At 43.1% G+C, this 27,414-nt stretch overlaps 1 protein-coding gene across 1 annotated transcript; it reads left to right on the top strand.

Annotated features, from left to right (window-relative positions):
* On the top strand, window positions 1–26,128 carry LOC139411545 (leucine-rich repeat-containing G-protein coupled receptor 4-like). The gene is made up of 18 exons (XM_071158028.1): window positions 1–790; window positions 10,393–10,464; window positions 13,665–13,736; window positions 16,617–16,688; window positions 18,323–18,538; window positions 19,666–19,737; window positions 20,350–20,418; window positions 21,440–21,511; window positions 22,076–22,147; window positions 22,405–22,473; window positions 22,654–22,725; window positions 22,834–22,899; window positions 23,028–23,099; window positions 23,314–23,385; window positions 23,534–23,659; window positions 23,827–23,924; window positions 24,042–24,095; window positions 24,189–26,128. Exons 1-18 carry the CDS (start codon window positions 603–605, stop codon window positions 25,535–25,537), a joined length of 2,883 nt encoding a protein of 960 aa, XP_071014129.1. The 5' UTR covers window positions 1–602; the 3' UTR covers window positions 25,538–26,128.
* The last annotated feature ends 1,286 nt before the right edge of the window (window positions 26,129–27,414 follow it).

The raw sequence follows: 27,414 nt of genomic DNA, 5'->3' as shown, positions 1-27,414 counted from the left end.
GTCCGGCAGGGTGCTTACCGAGTGAGCAAGAAAAAGCGGGCTGCTGGTGGCAGGGAGCAAAGGAAGGAAACGTGAGGAATGGCTGAAAGCTGACTGTGTTTTTCTACAGGAAACAAATCAGGAGGGAAACGATAGCAAAAATAAGTCACCAAGTGTTTCCCATTTCGGTTGGAGAATTGTATTGAGGCTTCTTATTTTGTCCACGCACGGATCCGCCTGGTTTTCTGATTTAATGGGACAACGAAAACGGAAAAAGCAAAAGGTGCCAATTTTGTCGTTTGTGTGGACGGGTGCTACTTATTTTTATGGGACCAATACTCCACACGGGATGAATAGGAGGACACTTAGTGCAAGGTAAACCGCATTGTTTGAGTAAAGAAAATGTCCCAGATTTGACAGGGGTAGTTAAGGATATATGTTTGGTGGGACTGATGCATTAACATGTTATATCCTTGAAGTGGTCGACTACCTATCAACAACAATACATATTCAAGCTTCTTGGACAAGCCATCACAACAGAGCAGTCACATGAAAATTGGCCTACATGTCCTTATAAGAGAAACACGTAAAGCCATTTTGCTCCGTCTGAACAGAAGAAGAACATGCGCGTGTTTGTCATCTGGATATTTTTGCGGTTGTTTTCACTACGGAATGGTGCGGCTGGTCAAGGACAATCCACTCCGGCTATTTGTTCGTCCTCATGCAGCTGCGACGAGGACGGAGGCGCCGATTGCTCTGGGAAAGGTCTGACCACTGTCCCGACTGGTCTAAGCGCCTTCACCTACTATCTGTAAGTATCAACACATATTGAAACTGTGTAATAAAACACGATTAAACCTAGAGTCAATCTCTCTCCCTGGTTAGGACGTGTTTGTAATGGTAAGATTGGCCACTAGTTACTCGAGAGGGGCTCCTCTCCACGTCAATACTGGAGCAAACTTTTGCACAATGGCTGTCAATGAAGCCAAGTAATCGAGTGCGTTTTTACAACTTTGGGCTGTGGATCAGTTATTCAACTGATAACAAACACATTATTGTGGTTGGTATGAGAGAGCAAACACAAAAAATGAAGAACAGCCAGAGGAAAAGTAGCCCATAAAATTGAAGGTTGGTACAGTATATACAGTATTGGCTAGGCTATTATTTTAATGCAATGGTTGCCAAAATGTTTCATGCTGGTCCAAACTCATTCACTTGCTGACCTTTCCTTGATATGACCCCTCTTATACCGTAGTATTTTACTATACTGAAAAGCATACAAGCTATAGCATATTCCTTGGCCTGGCACCTGGACTTTCACTTTCTTAGACTACAGTCACTTATATTTTGGGACATGTGGAATAGTAGCCCATCCTGTGTAAAGCAAGAAGGTGGATCTGTCTTCATTTGCTGATTCTTTGGCCTGTCTTAGCTCTGTGGTCTCGATTGATTGTGATTATACCTGCCAGAGAGTGTTTGTCCTGAATGCTGCTCCACTCACCAACTCACATCATGGCAGAGAAAGTCCCATGTCACTTTAGGTGTATGCCTATCCCTAAAAGAAAACACTGTGGACACACATACCCATCATCTCAGAGACAGTTGTTGTGGTTGGTATTCTGATATTTGCATTACATATCCTTTACAAAGTGATTCAAATTCATCTTACAGGGATACACCAGAATTCACCCCAGAATTTGTCAGTTCAGTAACACTTTACTGTAATAATTAAGCCTTATTTACTTTCCTTCCAAAGTTTCCTAAGTTGCAAAATTGTGGCTCAAGCAACTTATCAACATGGGGAAAATGTGCAATGTTAAATGATTTGTAGACTATATTTTTAACAGAATAAAATATATTCTGAATCTTGTTCAGGAACCGCCGAAAGGAAAAAGCTGTTGTGATCAACACAAAATAACAACTAAACCAAAAGCCCTATGACATGGGTCTTTTAGTTAGCCTATAGTTTATTTTTAAGGAATGATGACTGTTTCTTTTCTGTATTCCCTGTGATTCCGCCATCATATCTGTCTTTGTCTCTGTACCAAGAAAAGCGAGTTGCTCTGCACTACCTTACTAGAGAGAAAGAGCATTACTAACTGAGGAGAAACTGAGACTGGGTCTACATAGTTAATACATTTCTGGTTAACTAGCCTTAAAGGTTTCACAATGTCTTAGTTAATGATAAACAGAGCAGCCGCCCAAGGGCGTCAAAGGGTCTATGTGTTATTTATTGAAGGTGGATGAAGGAAATGTGCTTCCTAATGTGGAAAAGAAGGAAGTATCTGACCTTGAGAAGACTACCCTCTGGGCACACACTGGTTGATTCAAAGTTGTTTCCATGTCGTTTCAATGAAATTACGTTGAACCAACGTGAAATAGATGTTGAATTGACGTCTGGACCCAGTGGGTAGTTTCATATCCAAGACTGAATGAGAAATTTAAATATATACAATATCACAATCACCTTTATTTGCTTAACTTAACATAAAAGCTGAGGGGTTGGTTTTATATTTATTTCCACCTAGGTACCTGAACATTACACCACATGGACTGTAAGTACATTTTATTGACTTCTTGAGTTCATTAATATCCAGCAGAATTGTAGAAATACACACGCTCTAGAGTTGACCCAATAAACTGCCAATGTAGAGATGTTTTGTGTCAGGTAAAATGAAGAGAAACCGTGGTATTTACCAATGTGTAAACTAAGACACAGTGTAGTGTATGCTGTTCTCAAACATCATGATCTTGCGTGTAAGTTACCAACACATCCCCAAATATTGTATTACAATTGCCAAGTCAACGTATTACGGCTGGAAGTGTGGGCGTGAAGGCTTCTTGTGCACCTACACTGAGCAAGGGTTATCCAAATGCTTTGTGACAGCTTTTTAGCTCATAACTACGTGATATATTCAGTTCAAGCCCTCAGAGTATTTGACAGGTTGCCTTGGAGCAATTCCACGCCAACAGAGTGATTTTTCACTTTAAAATGTATGTCAAACAAAAACCAATGATTGCAAACAAATGATACAACTTTATGCACAGGGACTACTTAGCAATTTCCACTGACAATTCTTCAAGTAAATGTTCACTTGACGTTGTCAAAAGTGGTCAATCATTGTTTTTTGTTTGAAATACATTTGAAAGTAAAAAATGTTTCTATGTTAATGTGGAATTGACCCTTAGTGCAGCTGTCTCTCTCTTTCGATTTCTCTCCCTCCCTCTCCATTCAATGTCTCTTCTCCGTCTCTTAAATTCCCCTTCTTTCCATTCCTTCTGTGTTTTGGTGAGTAGAGAGGTCAGGGGTCATGATGGATTAGTGCGACACATTGCAGCTGTAGAAATACTCTTTTTGTCAGAGTTAATGCACAGGGAGGCTGTGCTGAGCTGGTAATGCTCCTTACCGGAAGTGAGCTAATGTTTGTTTAAAGAACTAAACAAAATATTTACCTCCATAATGTTAATTTAATCCCATTTACCACTCATCAAAAGTGGAATTACATCCTTAGTGTAGAAATATATTTTGGTAACACTTTAAATTAGTGTGTCAGCAAACAAACAACTTAATCTATTAATTTGGGTACACATCATCTGCTGTGATGTTTAGTGGCAATTATAAGCTTTTTTGCTGAAACAGCAGAGACAGACGGGGATCAACAAGACAGGCAAATAGTGAAGAGCTTGATAAATTGAGATATGGAAAAATAGTTAAGGGAGAGATTAATGGGCAGAAAGAGACAGGGAAATTGACACACACATAAACACACACACAGAGATAATGATAGAAGCAGACAGGTCCAGCAGTCTTACAAGAGGCACATTGCAGGCCCTGCTGTCCCTAGAGGTGGGAGAATGGTTTCCCAGAAGGTTGGCTTTGTTTGTGATTTTCCTCCTGCTGTGATTCCATCCAGTACAACCTGCCACCCCATGAATGTACTGAATCTGTTGTACAGAGAAGCAGAGAGGAGAATGGAGGGCAGCAGTTATGTTATGAAGAGAACTAAAAGAAATGGGGCCACAGACATTAACTCCATCTTTTGAAAGTCAGGTTTTTGTTGAATTTCTGGCCTTGGAATTCTGGAATGTCCTCTTAAATTGGAATAGTTCCAGACATAGGTATGACTAGACCTGCTCTTGTCCTGCATTTGTAGTTATTTAGAGAGCTTTACTTCAAGTTTTATTTCATGTGTCGTCATTCTTCAAAATTAGTAACCCATATACTTAGTCACAAAATAATATACAGTACTGTACATTGCCACTTTCGTTGGCAAAATCCTACAATACTTTAACATTTATGCATCTGTTGATTTGCATAATCTTACAGAATTTGACACAGACGGGAATTGGCCTGTGCCCTTTGTTTTATCAGTCCATAAATCAGAGTGTTGGGTTGGCACCAGCCAGCAGCCCAGGGGAAGGGTTGGAGAGGTGGGCTAGGGGGTGGAGCTGCCTACAGCATGTTGGTGTGTACATTACGTTTTTATTGGCAGCTGAAAATGAGACTCTCCTGCCTGAGGACAACAGGTGGGGAGAAAGAGAAATACGTTCTGGAACCCCCTCAACCTGTACACCAATTTCCCCTCTGACAGTGCATGCCTGCTGCATCTCTGCTAGATACGAGTGACGAAGGTACATCTCAGTCTCTTGAGGGCTTGGTGACTGTGTGTGCACTCTCGCTCTCATGTGTGCATGCGGGGGGGCATGAGGGTTTGGGGAAGGAGGGGGTCACTTCTCACATCTCATCTCAATTGAAGTCCTTTCATAGTGTGAACAAGCACAAATTTAGGGGAGGGAGGGGATAGGGGGACTAATGCCCTTTCACTCACTGGTCCAGCTAGCTCACTCGCCATTGGTGCCCTCGATCCATCTTAAGCTGAATGATACTTTTGTTCATGGTCAGCAGAGGTGAAAGGAGCTAGTCACTGGTTTCCGCTCCCAAACAGGATGACTGCTAGATGGTAGAATGTTTACCCCCCCCTCTTGCTCTGTCTATCTCTTTCTCTCTCTCTCTCTCTCTCTCTCTCCCTCACACAACTCACACTCTCTTTTACTTATGATCACTTATCTTCCTAATTTTCATCCTATTTTTCCGTAGTCCTCTCCAGCTCTCTCATCATCACATTCTCTGTCAATCTCTTTTTCTCTTGGTTCAATTGGTATAAAAAACATACATTTGAATGGCAAAATAACAATACGTTTACAACGACAACAACTCCCATACCAATATCGATCACTTCTCTCCCTCTCTGTCTCTCACTGTTTTAGGACTGACATGTTTGCATTGCAGGCTGGTTGATTCGCTGTAGCTAGAGTGCAAACAGTCTCCCCTAGGACCCATGTGGTAAATGCTTGACCTTCTCTGCACTCCCATGGTGGAACACTCTGCCCGTCTGTGTATACAAAGTGCCCTTGTTCCTTTCCAGCATGGCAGCCAGGGAACCTCAGCCATCTTCCTCAATTCTCACCACCTTCACCTCCTCTCTAATCAATAAGAAACAGCCGGCTGAGAAAATAGTTACCCGTTACCTGCATTTCTTCCCACAACTCTGCTGTCATGGGACCAGGGGGCTAAAAAGCCAAAGCATTACTGAGTTTGCTTTACTTCTGAGGTAGTCAATGTTAACAGGTGGTTGGGTTGGTGCCCGTTTTGGCTTCTCTACCTCAACAAATGATCAACCGGCAGGATATCGATTTTCATTTGGATTACATTAGCCGGCTAAATAAACACTGCCAAAAGGTATTGAAGAAGTGAAGTTGTCCTCCTTTTGAAGATCACCTTGAGATTCATGGTGCATCTGAACTAAGGCTATGCCTCCTTGAAAGCCCTTGCAGAGACTACATCAGATACTTTTTACACTTGCCACCTTCTGCGCCCAGAGATCTTCAAAGGAAGGACATAGTAACCTTTTTCCTCAAATCTCTATCTTACTTATCTGCCGTTGTCCTGTCTGTCAATTCTTGCTGTTCTTGGCACGGTAGCTTCCCCTCCCTCTCATGGCTCCATGCCAGCCAGTGTCTGATCCGCCCACACACATACCACATATACACGCCTTGGTTTTGGAGTCGCTTTAATTTGAATCTCTTTTTGGTCTGCCTTTGCACTGCTTGGCAATCTTTCCATGTATATTTATCTGTCTGTAATGTGGAGCTCTGTGGTTGTTGTGTGGCTTTGCTGAGCTCCTTGTCTGGTCTGTGGACAAACACCAGTGGCCTGTGTAATTGTGAGGGGGAAGCTAATGCTGAGCTCAGGTTAAAATCATTCTGACCAAGATCCGTTTTGGATCCAAACGTTGTCAGTGAATTGGGGGCATAAACAGTGTGTAGGCCTTCTTTATTAGCCCAGCACCAAAGTCTTTAAGGATGTGCTTATGACCACAAACCTTTCTAAAACCATGATCTAACCATCAGAGACCACGCAATAAGCCACTAAATAACAAGTATAATTTCTCACTTGCCAGAGACTTGAACAGGGTGGACCTCTTTGTGACCCTCTTACCATGGAGAGGTTGTGGTTGGCTTTGAGATAATGCCGAGATAGTATATTTATTCTCATCTTGCATCATAGCAGAGATGATGAATTATTGCTTATTTTTTTAATTGTTTAAAAGGTGTCGATTTTGTTGTTGACCCCAAAAGGGATTTAGGAAAGGTATCATGTCTTTTAGCTGACATTTGTTTCTGAGTAAAGATGATCTGTATGTCTCTATTTACTTGTATTGGCAGTGAATTCCCAGGGAGTTTTAAAGGTGCTCTGTTGAGACTTGACAACAGCCTCTGCTGCCTGCTCCCCATACTTTCCTCTGTTGGATGTGATTAGTGTTTTGTAGGATGTCTTTGTCGCCGATCTCTTTTTTTTTATGTAGGGAAATCTCGCTTGAGAAGTGAAGCCTTTGGCAACTCTTGCTGGAAATATGATTATTTCGGTTTCCCATCAAGGCTGTTATGAGCCCAAAGTGACAACTTTGCATTATTTGATGTCATGTTGACATTTCCTACCCTCAGAACAGTGGGCATGTAACTGTTTTGCTTCAGAAAGAGTGCTGTTTTTTCTATATGTATCACAGCTGTATTTCTATGTAGGATAGGCAGGTCCCCTGATGACTAAAGCAGCTGGGAGGGAGGGTGACAGCATTCACAGACCACCCTTTCATCCTGTCCCTGTGGCTGCCTGCACTCTTGACCATGGTAGCCAACAGCCTGTGGAAGATGGTTACAGGGTGCAGGTGTAGGGGTGCTGTCAGCAAGACATAATGTATCCAAAGGAGGGACCACCGGGAAAGCCTTCCAAATAGTGGCCACACAACGCCCCAAGGAGAGTCCGTAGGGGGGGGGGATAAAGAGGGGGGTGGATCAAGGTGGAAGCTCCATTGTACAGAGCCTAGAAGGAAATTGGATAAGCTAGGTAACCTGGAGATGGGAAAGATAGATGGCAGGGACGATGAGGGCTTCTGTTGGGGGCCTTTGTAGTTAGAAACATGGGGGGTGGGAGTGTGGTGGGCGATATTATCCTTTAAGGATCCAAAGTCTTACATGCACACACATGCAAGACTTTGGGGACGGCTGGTAGTGAAATTCAAGATGGACCCTTTTTGGGGGGGTTCGCTTCATTATCAAAAGCACAATGTTTTTTCAGTCCTGTTGTGCTTCAACTCTAACAGCTGGTGTCTATGGGCTCCTCTTTGAAACCGATGAAAGGATTCCTAATCAAGATGAGAGTGGCCCAAAGTTAAAAGGTACTCTCTGTTGAGTTGTTGAACACAAGGGAATGGCTATGGTGTCATATAGTTTTTATAGTGTCATACCATACCAGTCTTTTTATACTATAGCCTGTGTAATTTTTATTGGAAGTTGGATGTGCCTTAATCTGTTGGCTGCTTTAGGATCCTTCTACAATCAGTTTACAATCTTTACTAAACCTGCCTATATAACAATCTCTCATTTCCTAGAACTTCAGTTGGATTCGATCACAATTTTGCCCATGGTTACTCTCTATGTATTACATACAGTATAAGTCGGAGGTTTACATACACCTTAGCCAAATACATTTAAACTCAGTTTTTCATAATAACTGCCATTTAATCCGAGTAAAAATTCCCTGTCTTAGGTCAGTTAGGATCATCACTTTATTTTAAGAATGTGAAATGTCAGAATAATAGTAGAGAGAATGATTTTATTTCAGCTTTTATTTCTTTCATCACATTCCCCAATAGGTCAGAAGTTTACATACACTTAATTAGTATTTGGTAGCATTGCCTTTAAATTGTTTATGTCACGTTCGCTAGAATAAATGTTGGACCAAGGCGCAGCGTATGTTGAGTTCCAGATTACTTAGTTTCACTTTATAACAAATAAAGACAAATAAACAATAAACTAAGGACGGACCGTGACTACAGAGATGCTACGTGCACTAACTCAAAATAATATCCCATAAACACAGGTGGGAAAAACAGCTACGACAACGATTACCAGCTGCCTCTAAATGGGAATCATACACAATCACCAACATAGAAAAACAAACCTAGAACCCCACATAGAAATAATAAACTCGACTAACCCCCCAGTCACACCCTCTACCATAGAAAATAAGGACTCTCTATGGTCAGGATGTGAACATTTAACTTGGGTCAAATGTTTCGGGTAGCCTTCCACAAGCTTCTCACAATAAGTTTTGGCCCAGTGAATTTTGGCCCATTCCTCCTGATAGTGCTGGTGTAACTGAGTCAGGTTTGTAGGCCTCCTTGCTCACACTCACTTTTTCAGTTCTGCCCACACATTTTCTATAGGATTGTGGTCAGGGCTTTGTGATGGCCACTCCAATACCTTGACATTGTTGTCCTTAAGCCATTTTGCCACAACTTTGGAAGTATGCTTGGGGTCATTGTCCATTTGGAAGACCCATTTGTGACCATGTGTTTAAGTTCCTGTCTGATGTCTTGAGATGTTACTTTAATATATCCACATAATTGTCCTGCCTCATGATGCCATCTATTTTGTGAAGTGCACCAGTCCCTCCTGCAGCAAAGCACCCCCACAACATGATGCTGCCACCCCGTGCTTCACGGTTGGGATGGTGTTCTTCGGCTTGCAAGCCTCCCCCTTTTTCCTCCAAACATAACGATGGTCATTATGGCTAAACAGTTCTATTTTTGTTTCATCAGACCAGAGGACATTCCTCCAAAAAGTACAATCTTTGTCCCCATGTGCAGTTGCAAACCGTAGTCTGGCTTTTTTATGGCGGTTTTGGAGCAGTGGCTTCTTCCTTGCTTAGCGGCCTTTCAGGTTATGTCGATATAGGACTCGTTTTACTGTGGATATAGATACTTTTGTACCTGTTTCCTCCAGCATCTTCACAGGGTCCTTTGCTGTTGTTCTGGGATTGATGTGAATTAATCTCTAGGAGACAGAACGCATCTCCTTCCTGAGCGGTATGATGGCTGCGTGGTCCCATGGTGTTTCTACTTGCATACTATTGTTTGTACAGATGAACGTGGTACCTTCAGGCGTTTGGAAATTGCTCCCAAGGATGAACCAGACTTGTGGAGGTCTACAATGTATTTTTCTGAGGTCTTGGCTGAATTCTTTTGATTTTCCCATGAGGTCAAGCAAAGAGGCACTGAGTTGGAAGTTAGGGCTTGAAATACATCCACAGGTACACCTCCAATTGCCTGAAATTATGTCAATTAGCCTATCCAAAGCTTCTGTAGCCATGACATAATTTTCTGGAATTTTCCAAGCTGTTTAAAGGCACAGTAAACTTAGTGTATGTAAACTTCTGACCCACTAGAATTGTGATACAGTGAAATAATCTGTTTGCAAACAATTGTTGGAAAAAATGACTTGTCATGCACAAAGTAGATGTCCTAACCAACTTGCCAAACTGTAGTTTGCTAACAAGACATTTGTGGAGTGGTTGAAAAACGAGTTTTAATGACGCCAACCTAAGTGTAAGTAAACTTCCGACTTCAACTATATGTAAGTCACATACTGAATTAGTCAGGTGGGGAAGAAACGTGAGTGCTGTCTGCATAGCTGTCGTGCTGCTACATGCCTGTCTTTCTCTGCAGTGAGTTGGAAAAGTGAACGTCCCCTGGGCAATACGAGGAGTTTCTTTTTCAAGGGTTTACAGTACTGCTGGGGACCTGTTTTGGCCCAAATGAATCATTATACTGCTGGGGAAGATGACCGTACTTTCCCTCTACCAATCTACATGACATGAAAACCAATGTAAACGTATTGAAAGCATGCTTCTGAGCAGTTACTTAATAGTTATGCCCCCAAAAAGATACATTTGCTACACACTACCATGGCATCAAACATTATGTACTATTTAATTGGAATCATGACTGTGTTCTTTTTCTAACCTGAGAGAAATACTGATCCACTCATGACACTTGTTGTTTGGTTCCACAGTGACATCAGCATGAATAACATCACAGAGCTCCCGGCTTTTGTCTTCAAGAACTTCCCCTATCTAGAAGAACTGTGAGTATTAATCTTTTCTTGTACATTACCCACTACAGTTGTTGTCACATGCATATGATAATCAGTGGTTTTCAACCACAACAGACCAGTTGTATTATGTGTTTGATCAACAAGTTGCTCAACAAGATATAAAGAACCCTGTAGTTTCTCTAACACCAAAGAGTCATGCCATTGTAGTCGGCTAAGTTGCAGTGTTTTCAGAAAGGGCAAGTTATACCATGATAGCTATCAAAAAGTACCATGACTATAAGCTATGTATGATTCCAGAGAACATGTATGTGAGATATTTCACTTTCTTTCATTGTGTTTTCTTTGAGAATTTGCAGGGTGGCAACCGCATGTCTCAGTTCTGGGACCCATTCAATGAGCATATCTAATCTTTGTCATTTTTTTACTCTTGAAATACCCCTCTGTCTGGTTCAGAGCTGGAAGTAAGGATAAGATCTGTCTACCTGATATCAGGTAACATGTAACCCTGAGAATGCAAAATGACCAGCTAACATTATTCTGCTTCTGTGCCCATGTTATTTTAGCCTGTCTGTGTCTATCATCTCGGACCAGTCTTCACTCCCTTTTTTTCCTAACACTAGGCCTACTTCATCTGCTTTGTCAAAGGGCAATTTACTTTTCATCGCATTGTAAGTGGAGGAATGCCAGGCAGGAAGGAAGAAGGCAAAACAATGGTTTCCATGACAACCGGGCTAAAAACGCACCCTCGCTGCACTCTACCACTCAACATTACCTTTCAGGCAGGGACAGGGGTCTCTGCCCAGTGTCAAATATACTTAGTGAAACCTGTTCTCTAGGTTCCATCCTGCTCTGTAGCTGAGCAGTAGGCTTGGGAGATACCATATACTGGGATATTTTTTGAAATACTTACAGTATCATTTTCAAAAATGGGGTGCGTGCTACGCCACTGCTTTTAAGTATAACTATAAGAAATCTAAGATGGGCCAAAATCAATTATATCAGGCTGAGGGCCCCAGCTACGCATTTGTTTTGCTAACTTGCTTGCTAAATGTCAAGATCAAGCTTTTTGGTCACAGCAGAGACATTCATTTCCCTCCTGGATCAGGATCCCTGTTGCCTAAATTGTTCTGTGCCCCAAAAAAACTAAACAAAAAACTAGTTTTCTTTTGTCTGAATTAACTCCCATTGTGTGCACTGCCGGTATGGTACAGAAACGGTATCTCAGTATGAAAATTGGGATACCGCCCAACCCTACTGAGCAGCACTGTAGGGCCTAGCAGTTATATTCATGCTTCGGAATGCTTTTTTGTTGACAGCTGTCTTTAGTTTTTAATTTGTGTTTGTTTAGCCTTATCCTCGAAACAAATCATAATGTTTCATTGAGTGAAATGAGCGGATGGCTCTGTAGCCCGGGGTGGTGTTGTGTCACTGAACCACAGCTCCAGCCCTGAGGGCTGACTGAGAGAGAGGGGGACATGCCCAGAGAGAAACATTCCCTCTCTGATAGTCACGCAACCCTCCTTCATACACACCTCCCATCCTGAACAAAGCACAACACAGCCTAGCTACCATACTGACAGATAAAGAGATGTAGGGGAGTCATCCCCTTCAATTTGTGTTTGAGTGCTTGTGTATTTGTCTGTGTCTCTGCACACATTTGTCTCCCTGAGTGTGTGTTCCAAATCTCTTCACCTTCTGATGTTAAAGTGTATGTTGTCTACCAGTGAGTTTCTTAGTGAAATAGAATGGTTGTGGGAGTGGTGCTACAGAAGGGAAGGATTTAGTCTTTCCTCAACAAGGCTTAGCACATTCTTCTGCCTTCATCAAAGCCTAGGGGGACGTGTTCTGAATTTGTTGAGAGAAAGGGAATGGGTGGGGAGGTTCTTCACCCTGAAATGTGAAGGATGTCCTAGCAATTTGTTAGCAGGCCTGCGTGTGGTGGCTGGGCCGTAGACATGTGGGCATTGACCAGCTCCAAGACTGTGGACGTAAAGTTTACAGTACCTTATAAATCTGGCAGACACACTAACCAATTTGCACATAAATCCTACTCTGCTTTCAAAGATGTGCTACTTGAGTCCTAGATTAATAATAAATAATTGTCAGTAGTTGCAGTTGCTGCAAACTTAGTGCAATTGAGTCAAGGAGTAGGCTTGATTTATGTGCATGAAACTGTCCCATTTGACTACAGTTAATTTACTGCTGAGAAACAATGAAAATGCTGTGAAATGAATAGTTGACAAAGACACATGAGAAGCCAAATTGATTTGGGTGTTTGATGGTGAAGCGTGTCCTTTGGAATCCACCACTGGAAGGCAATCATTTGGTTTGCGCCAAAGCCAAGTCAAGTTGTAGAGCATGTACCATTATATAGCCTTCCAAATCCTAACCATGTTTGTCAACCACAACAAATATGTGATTTTTAACATGGTCTGCCATTGGATCACAGTGGAAGTCTGCCACTAGCGTTTGTGTGTTTAGACTAGAGACCCTGTCATATGATGCTGTCTGGTTGTTATATGATGGACCAACCGTGTTCGACATCCCTGGAAGTGTGTCCCCGAGTAGGCCCCAGTAAGGGGGTGAGTTGTGGGGTTGTAATTAGGGCATGGTGGGAGTTGTTACTCAGATTCCCCAGGCTCTCAGGCTCACACCCAGCAGCTATTGGCTGCAGGAGAATCTAATGCCACCCAGCTCAAGTTGCAGAGGGTGATAAATCTGGTGCTAATCTCCCAGGCCAGATTTGGTGGAACTATGAGTCCCTGACAACCCGCCCCCACATGATTAATCACACTGCCAGTTCTTCCTGATACCCTGGCTGGAAGGGAAGGGGAGGTAGACCAGGCCCAGGAGGGGAAACCCAGGCCCAGTCCTAATGTGTCCACTCTCTCCCCAGAGTGTCTGGTGAATTGACAACATGCCATCGCACTGACACGTCTCTCTGGCATCCCAGGCGTTATGTTATGCTATGCTATGTTATGCCTGATAACACAAACTGGAACCTGTGAGGTGTTTTCATTTGTTTTTTGGTCGATGACTTTCAATCTTGTATGTATTAACATTTCAAAGTGAAGCTGTTAAATTGAGAGCTTTGAAAGTTGTACCAACAACATATAGATTACTGTACGAATCCTTGTTTAGCTTCCGATGCAATTCTGAATTGATCACCATCTTTTTCTCTCCCTCTTTCTCTCTATTTGTCTCTCTCTCTACCTCTCTCTCTACCTCAGACGACTGGCAGGAAATGACCTCTCATTCATCCACCCTGATGCTCTGTCTGGACTGCATCAGCTCAAAGTCCTGTAAGTGTGCCGCTCATTGGCCCTACACACACACACTTACAACACGCACACACAGACAAACACTCATATAATACCTGTATGTTCTGTGACTGTACATTGAGCCAAGGGTTCAAAGACCAGTACTGGTGAGTGCTCGGGCACAACCCACACAAAATCAAACACACAGACATTCACACACACACACCTGTAAATAAAATTGGTGAATGAAATAAAACAGAGGTGTTCACTTCCTTCCCAACGAGCGGTGGCCATGTGACGTGTGTGAAGAAGCAGGAAACCAGAGGGCCTGTTCCCCTGGGCCCTAGCCTGCTTTGACGACAGAGACTACTGATAGTAGAGAGGAAGGGAGATAGTCACCATAACCACATTTGTGTCCAGTAGATACTAGGATCCACAGACAGATACAAACGCTCATCACTACATGGTCAAGTACTCACATCCCACATAAAAAATACTATTTTACTATGGAATACTACAGTACTTACTATATAATTCTGTAGTATACTGTAGAATTCTATACTACATATTGTAGTATCCCTTGATTGTGTGTTGTACTAGTAGTATATAATTTTGTAGAATACTATAGTAAATACTCATGAAATGTTAGTCCGTCCAATTTTCTTTTACTATAGTAAATATTACACTATTTAATTTGCATATACCCTGCCCATTCCCCTCCCCATATCCCAATTTGTGCCACCTGTAAGTGAGAAACATACATGTCAAGGATAGACCATTTACACTGTGGACAAATCATTTCCATGACATAGACTGACCAGGTAAATCCAGTTAAGTTAGGATCCCTTATAGATGTCACTTGTTAAATCCACTTCAATCAGTGTAGATGAAGGGGAGGGGAGACAGGTTAAATAATGATTTTAAAGCCTTGAGACAATTAAGACATGGATCGTGTATGTGAGCTATTCAGAGGGTGAATGGGCAAGACGAAAGATTTGAAGTGTATTTTGAACTGGTTATGGTAGTAGGTGCCAGGCGCACTGGTTTGAGTGTGTCAAGATTTGCAATGCTGCTGGGTTTTTCACACTCAATAGTTACCGTATGTATCAAGAATGGTCCACCACTCGAAGGACATCCAGCCAACTTGACACAACTGTGAGACGCATTGGAGTCAGCATCCCTGTGGAATGCTTTCGACACCTTGTAGCGTCCATGCCTCGACAAATTGTCTGTTCTGAGGGCAAAAGGGGGTGCAAGTCAATATTAGGAAGGTGTTCATAATGCTCTGTACACTAAGTGTATTATATTCCCTATGGTTATAGAAAAGAGCAGAATCTCCGAACCTTCCGTTCAGACCCCAGTCCTACCTACCTACAGGTTATTGCAAATTTGCTATTTTAGTATTTGTCTATTACGTTTTGTCAAAGAGAAAGCCCCCCACTTCTATGTCATAGATAATAGAGGTCGACCGATTAATCGGGATTAATTAGGGCTGATATCAAATTTTCATAACAAACGGTAATCTGCATTTTTGGAGTGTAGTGTTTTTGCGGACTTCAGTTTGCAAAAACAATACAGTGAGGGCCTCCCGGGTGGCGCAGTGGTCTAAGGCTGTGCCACCAGAGACTCTGGGTTCGAGCCCAGGCTCTGTCGCAGCCGGCCGCAACCGGGGGGTCCATGTGGCTACGCACAATTGGCCTAGCATCGTCCGGGTTATGGAGGGTTTGGCCGGTAGGGATATCCTTGTCTCATCGCGCACTAGCGACTCCTGTGGCGGGCTGGGCGCAGTGCACGCTGACCAGGTCGCTAGGGGCACGGTGTTTCCTCCAACACATTGGTGCGGCTGGCTTCCGGGTTGGATGTGCGCTGTGTTAAGAAGCAGTGCAGCTTGGTTGGGTTGTGTTTCGGAGGACGCATGACTCTCGACCTTCGTCTCTCCCAAGCCCGTACGGGAGTTGTAGCTATGAGACAAGATAGTAACTGCTAAAAACAATTGGATAATATATTAATAAAAATATATAAAAATATATATTTTTTAAACAATACAGTGAGTAAAGTTCGCAAAAACACTACAGTGAATACTATACTATTCCTACCATAGTATACACTATAGTATTTTTTTGATATGGGCTATGCATGCAGACACGTGTGTGCTCAGAGACACACACATCCTCCCCTCCCCATACTGTAATGCATGCTGTACACTCTACTTCACCCTGAACCCATACACAAGCTTATGAAACAGAGCCTGAGGTGCTAGTTGGAGTCAATGACTTTGACTCTTCACAGAGATAGGAGGCTGAGGCTGCAACACTTTGTAGTCCTTTTGTGTTCATTTACATTTGTCATTTTGCAGACGCTCTTATCCAGAGCGACTTACTAGTAGTTAGTGCATACATTTTCATAGTGTGTTCACACTTTAACTTGATACAGAGCTGATCTTCTTATTCTCGTACGCACCACGTGACTGCTGGTTGCATCACTAGCCGGCTACCACCTGGCCGGCTTCTCAACCCTGCACCTTAGAGGCTGTTGCATAGACATGGAATCACTGGTCACTTTAATAATGGAACACTAGTCACTTTAATAATGTTTAGATACTGCTTATTCATTTCATATGTATGTACTGTATTCTATTCTACTGTATTTTAGACAATGCCACTCCAACATTGCTCGTCCTAATATTTATATATTTCTTAATTGTGTCCTTTTACTTTTAGATTTGTGTATTGTTGTGAATTGTTAGATATTACTGCACTGTTGGAGCTAGGAACACACGCATGTCACTACACCCGCAATAGCATCTGCTGAATATGTGTATGTGACCAATACAATTTGATTTGATTTGGTTGTGCAGAAATTGTAACGAGGCATGTTGGTGTGACCACAGTTCAGGTTATAAAACTGTGTTCTCTCCCTCAGGATGTTGCAGAATAACCAGCTGAAGACTGTTCCAAATACAGCTATAAAGAACCTCTACTCTCTACAGTCTCTGTGAGTCCCCCTATCTCTTCACCCATCTGGAATTACACGACTATGCACACACATACACACACACCTTTTAGAGACTTGAAATGTCAAAACTCCTCAAATGGACATCGTAAGCTTAATCATGACATTTACAATGGGAAGCATTCACTCTACAATCCAATTGACCTATTCGCTTCCTCTAGACTGGCCTGCATCATTGCACTAACCTTTACACAGCTCACACAGGACCATCTGGTTACCATGCTGTCTTTACCCCCCACCACGTTGCATTTACCAACAGTGAGACATCGTCTATTTATTTATGTGATTGGTTTTTGCCTGTATGGGTTTGAAAGGGATGTGTGTGGGTTGTTTTGTTTCCCAGACACTGCAGGGCTCTACAGTGCGGCCATTTTAATTATTGCTGTGCGACCTGGAATTTGAATTTAGTCACCAATGTGCCTAGAAAAATTAAGGATTCTAGCTTTAATACCTCAAATATTTTTCATTGTGCTCCTAAATGTCTTTGTGTCGGCCTACATTTTTCAACTTAGGCGCGCACGAGTGCTCCTTGTAAAAATGGTCCGCGTAGAACCCTGCACTGGTTTCCAAATCCCCAGCTCCTCAGCGTCTCTTTCCTTTCACTTTAACTTAGTGACTCTCTGTGACTACTGCATGTCACGACGAGGGACTATGACTGAGCATTACTCCATCTTTGTTTCCCTGTGCCTCTTTTGACTCTGACTGTGAATAGTGTAGGATGAGTTCCAGCTGGAAGCCTGGTCCGGGACATGCTGAAAATCCCGCTTTCTGCCATTTATCACCTCTCCAGATCCTTTCCCTCAGTCCCACGTTTTCCCTCTCTTTTTTTCCTTCTCTTTTTTTGCACAAGTCTTTTCTCTCTTAGGAGTTAAGGTCTGTAGCTGAAGTAATATGTTTTGGCAGAGCCTAGCTGGGTTTGTATAATGCTTTTGAGAGTTAGATGTCAATCATCGTGCCTTTCTTCTTCATACACAGACTCGTAGAGAATGTAGAGGGAGAGAGAGATATGGAGTCATGGAGGTGGAAAGAGAGCGAGGGAAGAGGAGAGGGACACTTAGAGAGTTAATGTTGTGATATCAGCATTAAGGAGCAGGTTTCATGAATGAGGAACAGAATGTGCAGCACCAGCCAAATACAAAACTAGTAGAAACCTTGATTGTAGAACAAAGCTATTTAAAACCTTTTGTTTGTAGTTCTCACCAGAACAGTCTAAATAGTTAGAAATAAATGCAGAATATTTAGAAGAATAAAATTCACATTTTTATAGTAACACCATACTTACTATACATACTTTATAATGTAGTAGGCTACCCAATGGCTCATTCAAATATTTGCAGTTGATAAGAGTAAGGGCAATGGAAAGCTGTTAAAAATGGAAGACCATAGTGTAATGTTTTTCTGCTGAGGCAATAGAAATACCTAATAAATACCATTCCTTACATGGCCCTTGATTCTCTCTGTCTCTCTCTCTGTCTCGTTATGTGCTGTATCAATATGAGATGTCCTCAACATGAGAATGTTCATGGTGGTGAATGTATGACAGGATTCACACATTGGTGTGACATAACTAGTAAGATAAAGGTTTCTAAAATCTATTTTCCCCCCTCCCTCTGCAGACGTCTGGATGCCAACCACATCACAATGGTGCCTGAGGATAGCTTTGAGGGCCTGCAGCAGCTCCGCCACCTCTGGCTGGATGACAACAGCCTGACTGAGGTCCCAGTGGGCCCCATGAGACACCAGGCTAACCTGCAGGCTCTCACCCTGGCACTCAACCGCATCACCCACATCCCCAACAATGCCTTTGCCAACCTCTCCAGTCTGGTGGTGCTGTGAGTGCTGCAGATCTATCTATTCCAGACCTGGGTTCAAATACTATTTGAATCTTTCAAATACATTTAGCGTTTGCTCTAGTCTCTCTGGAGTGTAAGAGGGGCAGGGTTTGGACTCCTTGTGATTATTCTATTGGTTCCATTGTGTCAGGCAAGCTCAGTAAACTCAAGATAGTATTTAAACCCTGTTCTGGATCTGTTCTGTGCTCCTTCCCATAGGGGAGAGTTTGGGGGGTTCAACTCATTGGTAGTATACTGTAGATTCAGATGTAGCACAGACATTAGATATTTTTGGTGGAGATTTACATCTGTTGGAAGAAGAAAATTTAGATTCATGGAATCATGGGTAATAGAACAATCTCCACTTTTATTATGAAAGACAGTTATTTTTCAACAGTGTCAAAGGAACAAGCCATCAGATTGCATTTCTCTACCATTCAAACATTGCAGATGTTCAAATCCATTCCTCTCCAAGTCAAATGAAATTCTTAGTTAAATATATCAACATACTGTATGAAGCCATCACTTCAAACACAAATGCACCCATGCACACATGTGCACGCACACACATGCACACAAACGCATGCACGCACGCACACACACACACAATACAAATGCTATTGCTGCAGGGCCCAGTTGGAGGGAAATAGGACAGAGCTGCGTCTCTAGTGGCTGGCAAGAATAAACAGGAAGAAAATACCTTGAATCCATCAGCCTTTGACACAACAGCACTCACAATGATACCTGACTTACCAATCACTGTAGTCTCTGGTGATAGCTGCAGAGGACATTTACCTTATGAATAGATTGAATTGGGTCTTACTATCAGACAGGGAGTGTGGGAGATGTGAAAAGTGCTGTGTTGTTCATCCACAAAGGATGGGATGCCATGTGGCAGATTGAACATTTTGTTTTATGTGTGTTGTATGTCACTAAGAATAGCTATATTATATCCTGATTAAAAACCCAGACGGACTCCTATTAAAACCTCCCTGCATGTTCAATCACATAGACTAGATATCCTATACATGTTCCTTCTGTTGTTCAATGTCCGTTTTGGCTCGTCTGCAACAGTGAAGTCTAATTTGAGCCAGGAATGGAATATAAATTTATCCTTTATCTTCCAGGCATCTGCATAATAACAGAATTAAGGAGATTGGGGAGAGCTGCTTCACAGGGCTAGAGAACCTAGAGACGCTGTAAGTGCATTTGAATACAAACTCATTAACAGTGTGTATGAGCCACTCACCCCCCCCCCCCACACACCCAGAGCAGCCGGGACGTCAGTGTGTCCACTTCCTCCTGTAATTGCTCCAGGATAAATGGAGCGGAGTCCATGATGGCTATCTGCACTACCCTCCCATTGTTCGCTTCCTCCCGGGTCGCCAGCCTGAACAGTGACACAACATCTTTAGTCCGGAGGGGACAGAGACATTCTGACCTATGGTTTAACAGCAGCCATATTAGACGTACCATGGCTGTTACAATTATTTTTGCAGTGTCACACTCACTCACAACGTTGACACTGATAAAGTATAAAGAGAATTGTCTTACTTACTATAGGAGCCTACCTTATACGTGAGCACTCCAGTCTGTCATGGGAACTACAGTACACTTGGCTATTCGTGAACACTGGATATCCCTTCAAGATAATGTTTTATAGTGTAGTAACTGGAAGATCAATATTTTACTGTCGTTAAGGTGACCGTATGTTTGCACAGCACTGCTAGTGAATGGTTACAGTATGATTGAGTGTGCTGTGGTGTGTGGTGTAATGATTATGAAACTCCCTGCTCCTTTTGGCCCCTCAGGGATCTTAACTTCAACAACCTGATGACCTTCCCAGAAGCAATCCAGGCACTGCCCAAACTGAAGGAGCTGTGAGTACTGTCCCATGACAAACACATGCACACACACACACAGTCACAAATGGAAGCACACACACACACACACACACACACACACAGGGATGCACATGCGTACACAGATTCCCTTAGTGAGATTTTTTAAATCTGAAACGTCAACTTTGAGTGATTAGGTTGTTTAGTCAGTAAGCGGCATGTGGCCTAGAGGTGATATCATTTTCTGGTTGCGTGCAGGCTGCAGTGTTTTTGTAGAAATGTGAGCTGTTGATGTGTCTCAGTGGAACTGTGAACCTTGGCAGGGGAAGCTGAGAGATTAATGATGGGGTCTGACTAGTGCCCCCAAGAATACACTCCTTTATCTGTTTTCCTTACCTTTGTTGCTCTCCTCTCCTGTCTGTCAGCGCTGTAGTAGAGAGAGAGGCTGTGTTAACGTTCCTGTACAATGGTTTCTTGATCCCTTCAACTTGCGATGGATATAAGGGACATGTCTACTAGATAAAAGACACAGGCACATTAGGTACATTACCTGGCCTTTGTTTTCACAGTGTCACTGGGACATCTTGAACAACAGATCATGACTTCACAACGTTTCATGTGGACAGTAACAACTGTTCTCCAGATGGTGTCCTTTCATATTTCTGATGGAAAAACAATATTAAACATATATGGAATTTACCATGTTTTATGACAGCAGTATAGATTAATTAGCAATTAGTAATTATTTGACCTTCATTCAAATAATTGACACACATTAGATTGAAAGATGCCATCTAATGGTGAAAACTAGAATTAGCCACATTAAGTGCAGAAATCAGGAAGCTGTAGCACACGTGTACAGAATTAGTCGTCATTTACATATTGGCAACTATAACAGTTTACTTAATTTGGGACCCATCTGTTTTCCTAATCACAATTTGTATCTCGTTCTTCTCGTTCAGCTCTTGCAAATGTATCGTTGCATATTTAATATTCCACCTTCATCCCAAAGATTGTGGTTAGAATAATTTTCACTGTGTATATTTTCACTTTCCTCCAGTGGATTTCACAGCAACGACATAGCAGCCGTACCTGAGGGAGCCTTCCACAAGAACCCTTTGCTCCGCACCATGTAAGACCATACTTCAAAGCCAGTCCTACTGTCAACAAATATTATAGAATAGAACCTTAAGCCTTCACACATTCATACTAGCACAGTGTTCCCCAACTCCAGTCCTCCAGTACCTCCAACGGCACACATTTTGGTTGTAGCTCCAGTCAAACTCACCTGATTCAACTCATTGAGTGCTTGATCATTAGTTGACCAGTTGAATCAGGTCTGCTTGTCCGGGGCTACAAAATATGTGTACTGTTGGGGGTAGTCCAGGACAGGAGTTGGGAAACACACCAGCAGCAAGCTGGTAATATAGTGACTGACTGACAGCAGCAAGCTGGTAATATAGTGACTGACTGACAGCACCAAGCTGGTAATATAGTGACTGACTGACAGCAGCAAGCTGGTAATATAGTGACTGACTGACAGCACCAATCTGGTAATATAGTGACTGACTGACAGCACCACGCTGGTAATATAGTGACTAACCATGGGCCTAGAAGATACTTGTCCAGAAGATGGTGCCATTCTCTCATAGTAAATACGTTTATTGTCAGTGTCCTCTTCTCTTATCCTCCCCAGCCACCTGTATGACAACCCCCTGTCATTTGTGGGAACTTCAGCCTTCCAGAACCTGTCTGACCTGCACTCCCTGTAAGTCCCTGTCCATATCTGTTAGAAAAGCAAGTGTGGTACTCTGAACATTGTATTCATAGTGTGGTAAGAATCTCTGAATTAACTGATTTACAATAAAAGTGTATTTAATCACCATGTGATACAGTACACTGAATAATGCTGGTGCTTATTTCATACCATAATCTAATGTTACAAGTGGACAGTTATTCAGCATAAAGTTAGTCTCTGGTGTGTCATACCTATTGTATTCTAACCCTGTGAGGTATGTGTTTCAGGATGCTTCGTGGAGCCAGTATGATGCAGGATTTTCCCTGTCTCACTGGGACTAACAACCTGGAGAGTCTGTGAGTACACAATACAGCAGATGCTTTACATCAACATACACAACTGACACTGACCAACAATGTTAGAATGAATGTGTTTGTGTTAGACAGATTGTGAGTGATTGGCTTTTTTTCTGCCTTGTTTGAGGTTAAGTGAGACCGTTTGTCAGTGGTAATTAAATCAGCGTGTTTCTTTCTCAGTACTTTGACAGGCACAAAGATTGCTGCCATACCGGTTGAGCTCTGTGAGGATCTCAAGGTGCTGCGGACTCTGTAAGTATCCCCAACCTCACCTCTCACCCTTATCCTACCTTATTAATCTATTTCACATAAATGCTGGTGACATTCCAGATTATATTATTTCATCCTTTTGCCCATCAGAGACCTGTCCTACAATGAGATTGAGGAGCTGCCTTCCTTCCAGGGCTGTCTAAAGTTGCAGGAAATGTGAGTATGATATATATTGTTGGGAATGTGAGCAAGAGCACAAACACATTTTTAAACATTACACTCAAAATGACCCCCACCTTCTACCTTTTCCTGAGTGTATATTCTGTGTTCTGCCCTAATTATAGAAGCCTGCAACACAACCACATCCAGCAAATCGACAGGGACACATTCCAGGGCCTGTCTGCCCTGCGCTTGCTGTGAGTACACACACACACACACACACACACTCACACACACACACTTGCAGCCTATAGTACCTTGAGGCTTAAAGGTGAAGGGCCTAAGTAGATCTCATTGGAAATGAACTCAGTTCTGCTTTCACTAGCTCATGCCAGAGGCTAATTTTAAAAAGCATGCTTAATTTGCTGCCCTCATTCTGAACACATCATTAAGTAATTTTCTTTACTGCAGGGACCTGAGTAGAAATGAAATGAAAACCATCCACAGAGATGCTTTCCTCTATTTGACGGTGCTAACAAACCTGTGAGTAGGACACTGTACTGTGGTAAAAACTAAATCCGTTCTCATACAAGTCATGATAACAAATACATTACTGTTTAAACAAATGTGTACATATGCTAATAGTGTGTTCCAGGAATGTATGTATGCTAATATGTCCTGTTTGTTTTAGAGACCTGAGCTTAAACTCGCTGACCAGCATTCCAACAACTGGACTGAGTTCACTGAACCAACTGAAACTCACAGGAAACCTGCAGATGAAAAATGTATTTACTGCAAAGAGCCTCCCCAAACTAAGGTTAGAATCCTAGTAATTCATCCAAATGACCTCACACTGTCCTGAACTAGATGTGAACTCACTGTAGTGCCAAACCCAATTCACTTACAGTAACTAAACTTAAGTCCAACTGTGAGGTTGGGGTCATGCAACACTTTGAATGATAATGGTCCTATTGTGGTCTACAGGTCAGTATCAGTTCCCTATGCTTACCAGTGCTGTGCATTTGTGGGATGTGATTCTTCAACATCTTCCACTGATGAGGAGAACATCAAGAAGGTTACAGGTAAATTATGTCAGTCATGATTGGTCATTAGACCACTCTTGACATAAACAAGTATTATTCAGAGGAGAGATAAAAAGTTTATTGAAACTGATTAGCTAAATCATCTTTGTGTTCTAGGTGGAGAAGATGTGGAGAGGATATCGATGGTAATGCACTGCTCTCCCTCTCCAGGTAAACCACACTTTATTGTCATCTACAGCATTGAATTGTGTACATTGTCACATCTCTTACTAACTGAAGTCTGACTCTGTCTCTCTCCTCCAGGAGCCTTCAAGCCCTGTGAGCACCTCCTGGGCAGCTGGATGATCCGTCTGACTGTGTGGTTCATCTGCCTGGTGGCCCTGATCTTTAACACTCTGGTGCTGGCAGCCACCTTCTCCCGCCGGGCCTTGGCCCTCTCCCCTGCCAGGCTGCTGGTTGGCCTCCTGGCCCTCACCAACCTGCTAACTGGGGTCTATGTGGGGGTGCTCACTGTCCTGGATGCTGCTACCTGGGGCTCCTTCGCTGAGTTTGGGGTCTGGTGGGAGACGGGGGTGGGCTGCCGGGCGACAGGGGCCCTGGCGGTGTTTTCCTCCGAGTGGGCGGTGCTGCTGTTGCCCCTGGCGGCTGTGGAGCGCAGCGTGGCGGTGAGGGGGCTCCTGGGGAAGGCCATCTCGCCCAGGAGGAGCAGCGAGAGGGGGTTCGGGGACAGACGCTTCGCCCTGGCGGCTGCTCTCCTGGGACTCTTGGCGGCTGCAGCAGCCTGCCTGCCCCTCTTCAGTACCAGCGACCCTTCAGCCTCCCCTCTCTGTTTACCCTTCTCTGGCGGTGAGGGCCCTGCACTGGGGGTCACTGTGGCCCTGGTGCTGCTCAACGCTCTGGCCTACCTGTTCACAGCAGCAGTGTACACCCAGCTGTACTGTGGCTTGGGCAGGGTGGAGCTGGCAGACCAGGAGCAGGCAGGGGCCGTACGCCATGTGGCATGGCTCATATTCACCAACTGCATCTTCTTCTGTCCTGTGGCAGCCTTCTCCTTTGCCCCTCTACTGGCCAGGTCTGGCACCGCAGGGGGCCCTGAGATTGCCAAGTCCGTCACGCTCATCTTCTTCCCCCTACCGGCATGCCTTAACCCCGTGCTCTACGTTTTCTTCAGCCCCGCCTTCCGGGAGGACTGGCTGCGGCTGCGGGGCCATGGAGCTGTGGCCCGGGGGATGAAGGCTGGGCAGTGTGCAGGGCGCTCTGGGGTTGTGGATGGGGATGGAGACTCCTCCACACGGCTGGGCTATGACTGTGGGGTGTACTCCCAGCTCTGTGGGGAAACAGGCATGTGTGAGCGCTGCCAGGTGGCTCTACACGCCAGGACCTCTTCCTCCTCAACATCAGTCTGCAGACACTTGGTGAAGTCCCACAGCTGCCCTACCCTCTCGGCTGGTGCGGCAGCGGGCCAGCGTACGGAGGGATACTGGGCAGACAGCGGCACCCTCTCTGCCCAGTCAGAGTACGCTGACGAGGGGGACTCGTTTGTGTCCGACAGTTCAGACCAGGTGCAGGCCTGTGGACGAGCCTGCTTCTGCCAGAGCCGAGGGCTCCCTCTGGTCCACTACGCATACAACATACCTCGCATCAAAGACTGAGAAACTCTTCGTTTGTGTGTGTCTGTCTGTGTGTCTGTGTCTGTGACACTATAACAAAAAGTAAAGGTTTTTGATAAACAACAAAACATGTGCATGTGGGTCCCTGCACACAAATCATTCAGGGAGCACTTCTTTAATCACTGTGTGAAACAGACTCAACTGTCACAAAAAGGGAATCTGGCATTAAATGAGACTTCTCTGAGACCTGAGACTTTTGGCCAACACTTGTTTTGCCCTTCAGGATTTACAACTGATTCCTGTGTGTGATAACACCAAACTGTCTGTCAAATATGTAACCAAAGAGGAAACCTTGCCACCAGTGCCTGCTTCTTGTTTTAGAGCAAACTCATTATCAAGATGTAACAAGCCTGAATTCATCTGTCACGTCTCTTGCTAAGGCAAGCATCTATGTGCCATCTTTTTGTAGGTTCTGCCTGTAGCTAGCTATATGTTTTATTTTATTGTTATTCCCTGGTCTGTCGATTTTAAAGCCTTACCATAATCGCTATTCATTTGTATATGTAGCAAATGTAATCATAATCCTCATTCTAGGGTTGTTTTTCATATGAGAATATAAAGTAACTGAAAGGAGAATTTTATGGAAGCGGCTTTAAATTAAGGGGTACTGACAATGTGTTAAATATAATCTGACAGCTGCATTTTCAGCCCTCCCAATGTGAGCCAACTGAATCTCCAGTCTGAATCTGTTCATGTATCTTCACATGCCCTGTATTCATTCCTCAAGAGTACAAGACAATGACTTAAATGTTTATTATCTTTGACAATAAGTGTCAACAATTCTTCCTCGCTATGAGTGATAAAGTCTTGGATGTCACGTGGGATTGGAAGAGAGCACTGTTTTATCAACAGTCTTCCTAGTTGTTGTGGAGACTTTTATGACTTTGTTTGATTGTCTCTTGGACTGAAAATAATGTAGTTGAACTGTGCTTTACCCCCAGGATCGTTCTAATTTATTGCTTAAAGAGGAGCAGAATGTCTGGGCCATGGACAAGGTTATTTCAGGTGTCAGGAAGTTGGCTTTGAAAGGTGAGTGCAGCATGTACCAAGTGCAAGCTAAGCCTCTGGCGCTGAATGTTGGTGCCACACAAAGGCCTTCATTTCTGGATTGTTCTGAGACAGATCGCATTGTAGTAAAATATATATATATATATAATATATATATATATATTAAACATTTTATGGACATCATTGGTGCTCACAACCCATTCATTTTGATCAATATGCATACAATCCCACAGCTCAGCAGTGTAATGGAGATCATGGTATATATTATGATATAATAACAACATATGTAGATAATGTTTCACTATGAAACATTTTATTGGATCATGTGTGACTGTAGGGGAATATCTGTTTGATGTGCACGAGCATGACTTTGCGTATGGGGCCTGCACCACACCCTAGGAGCTTGTATCCACATGTGTATTTCATGTGAGCGCTCAGGAAATTAGGCAATGTAGGGAGGCCTAGACTCCCCTCAACATTTTGTTAATGTGTCCACATTATGAAGTTCATTGGCTTTTGAAATTATATCACAAAGTTTCTTATTTTTGTATGGATTTGTCAATGTTTTGACTGAGTATAATTTTATAACCCCAACCAACTGTCCAGATTGTATAGGAGATGTTTGAAGCCCTTACGTGCAAATTCCAAATTGGTGTGTATTGCTGTCTGTTTATCCATATGTAAATAATTTTTGATAGAAAAACCAATAATCAAGAATGGGATGCATTGTCTAACCACGGAAGCTACCTCTTCTACTTTAGTGGCTACCAGCGGTGCTTTGTAAGGTGTGTGTTCTTATGCTATTGATATTTTGTTATTTTGGTTTGAACTGTAGGCTTTGTTTGTAAATA

This window comes from Oncorhynchus clarkii, chromosome 6 (genome assembly GCF_045791955.1).
Source record: "Oncorhynchus clarkii lewisi isolate Uvic-CL-2024 chromosome 6, UVic_Ocla_1.0, whole genome shotgun sequence".
In the NCBI taxonomy this organism is placed as follows: Eukaryota; Metazoa; Chordata; class Actinopteri; order Salmoniformes; family Salmonidae; genus Oncorhynchus; species Oncorhynchus clarkii.
Note: the sequence above shows the minus strand (reverse complement) of the source record. Positions and strands in the feature narration are given on the sequence as shown.

Excerpts from the sequence above, each read along its gene's own strand:
- LOC139411545 (XM_071158028.1), top strand. The coding sequence starts at position 603 with ATGCGCGTGTTTGTCATCTGGATATTTTTGCGGTTGTTTTCACTACGG. Across the intron at positions 791-10,392 it reads AGCGCCTTCACCTACTATCT|TGACATCAGCATGAATAACA; the intron begins GTAAGTATCAAC and ends TTGGTTCCACAG. Across the intron at positions 18,539-19,665 it reads CTCTCCAGTCTGGTGGTGCT|GCATCTGCATAATAACAGAA; the intron begins GTGAGTGCTGCA and ends TTTATCTTCCAG.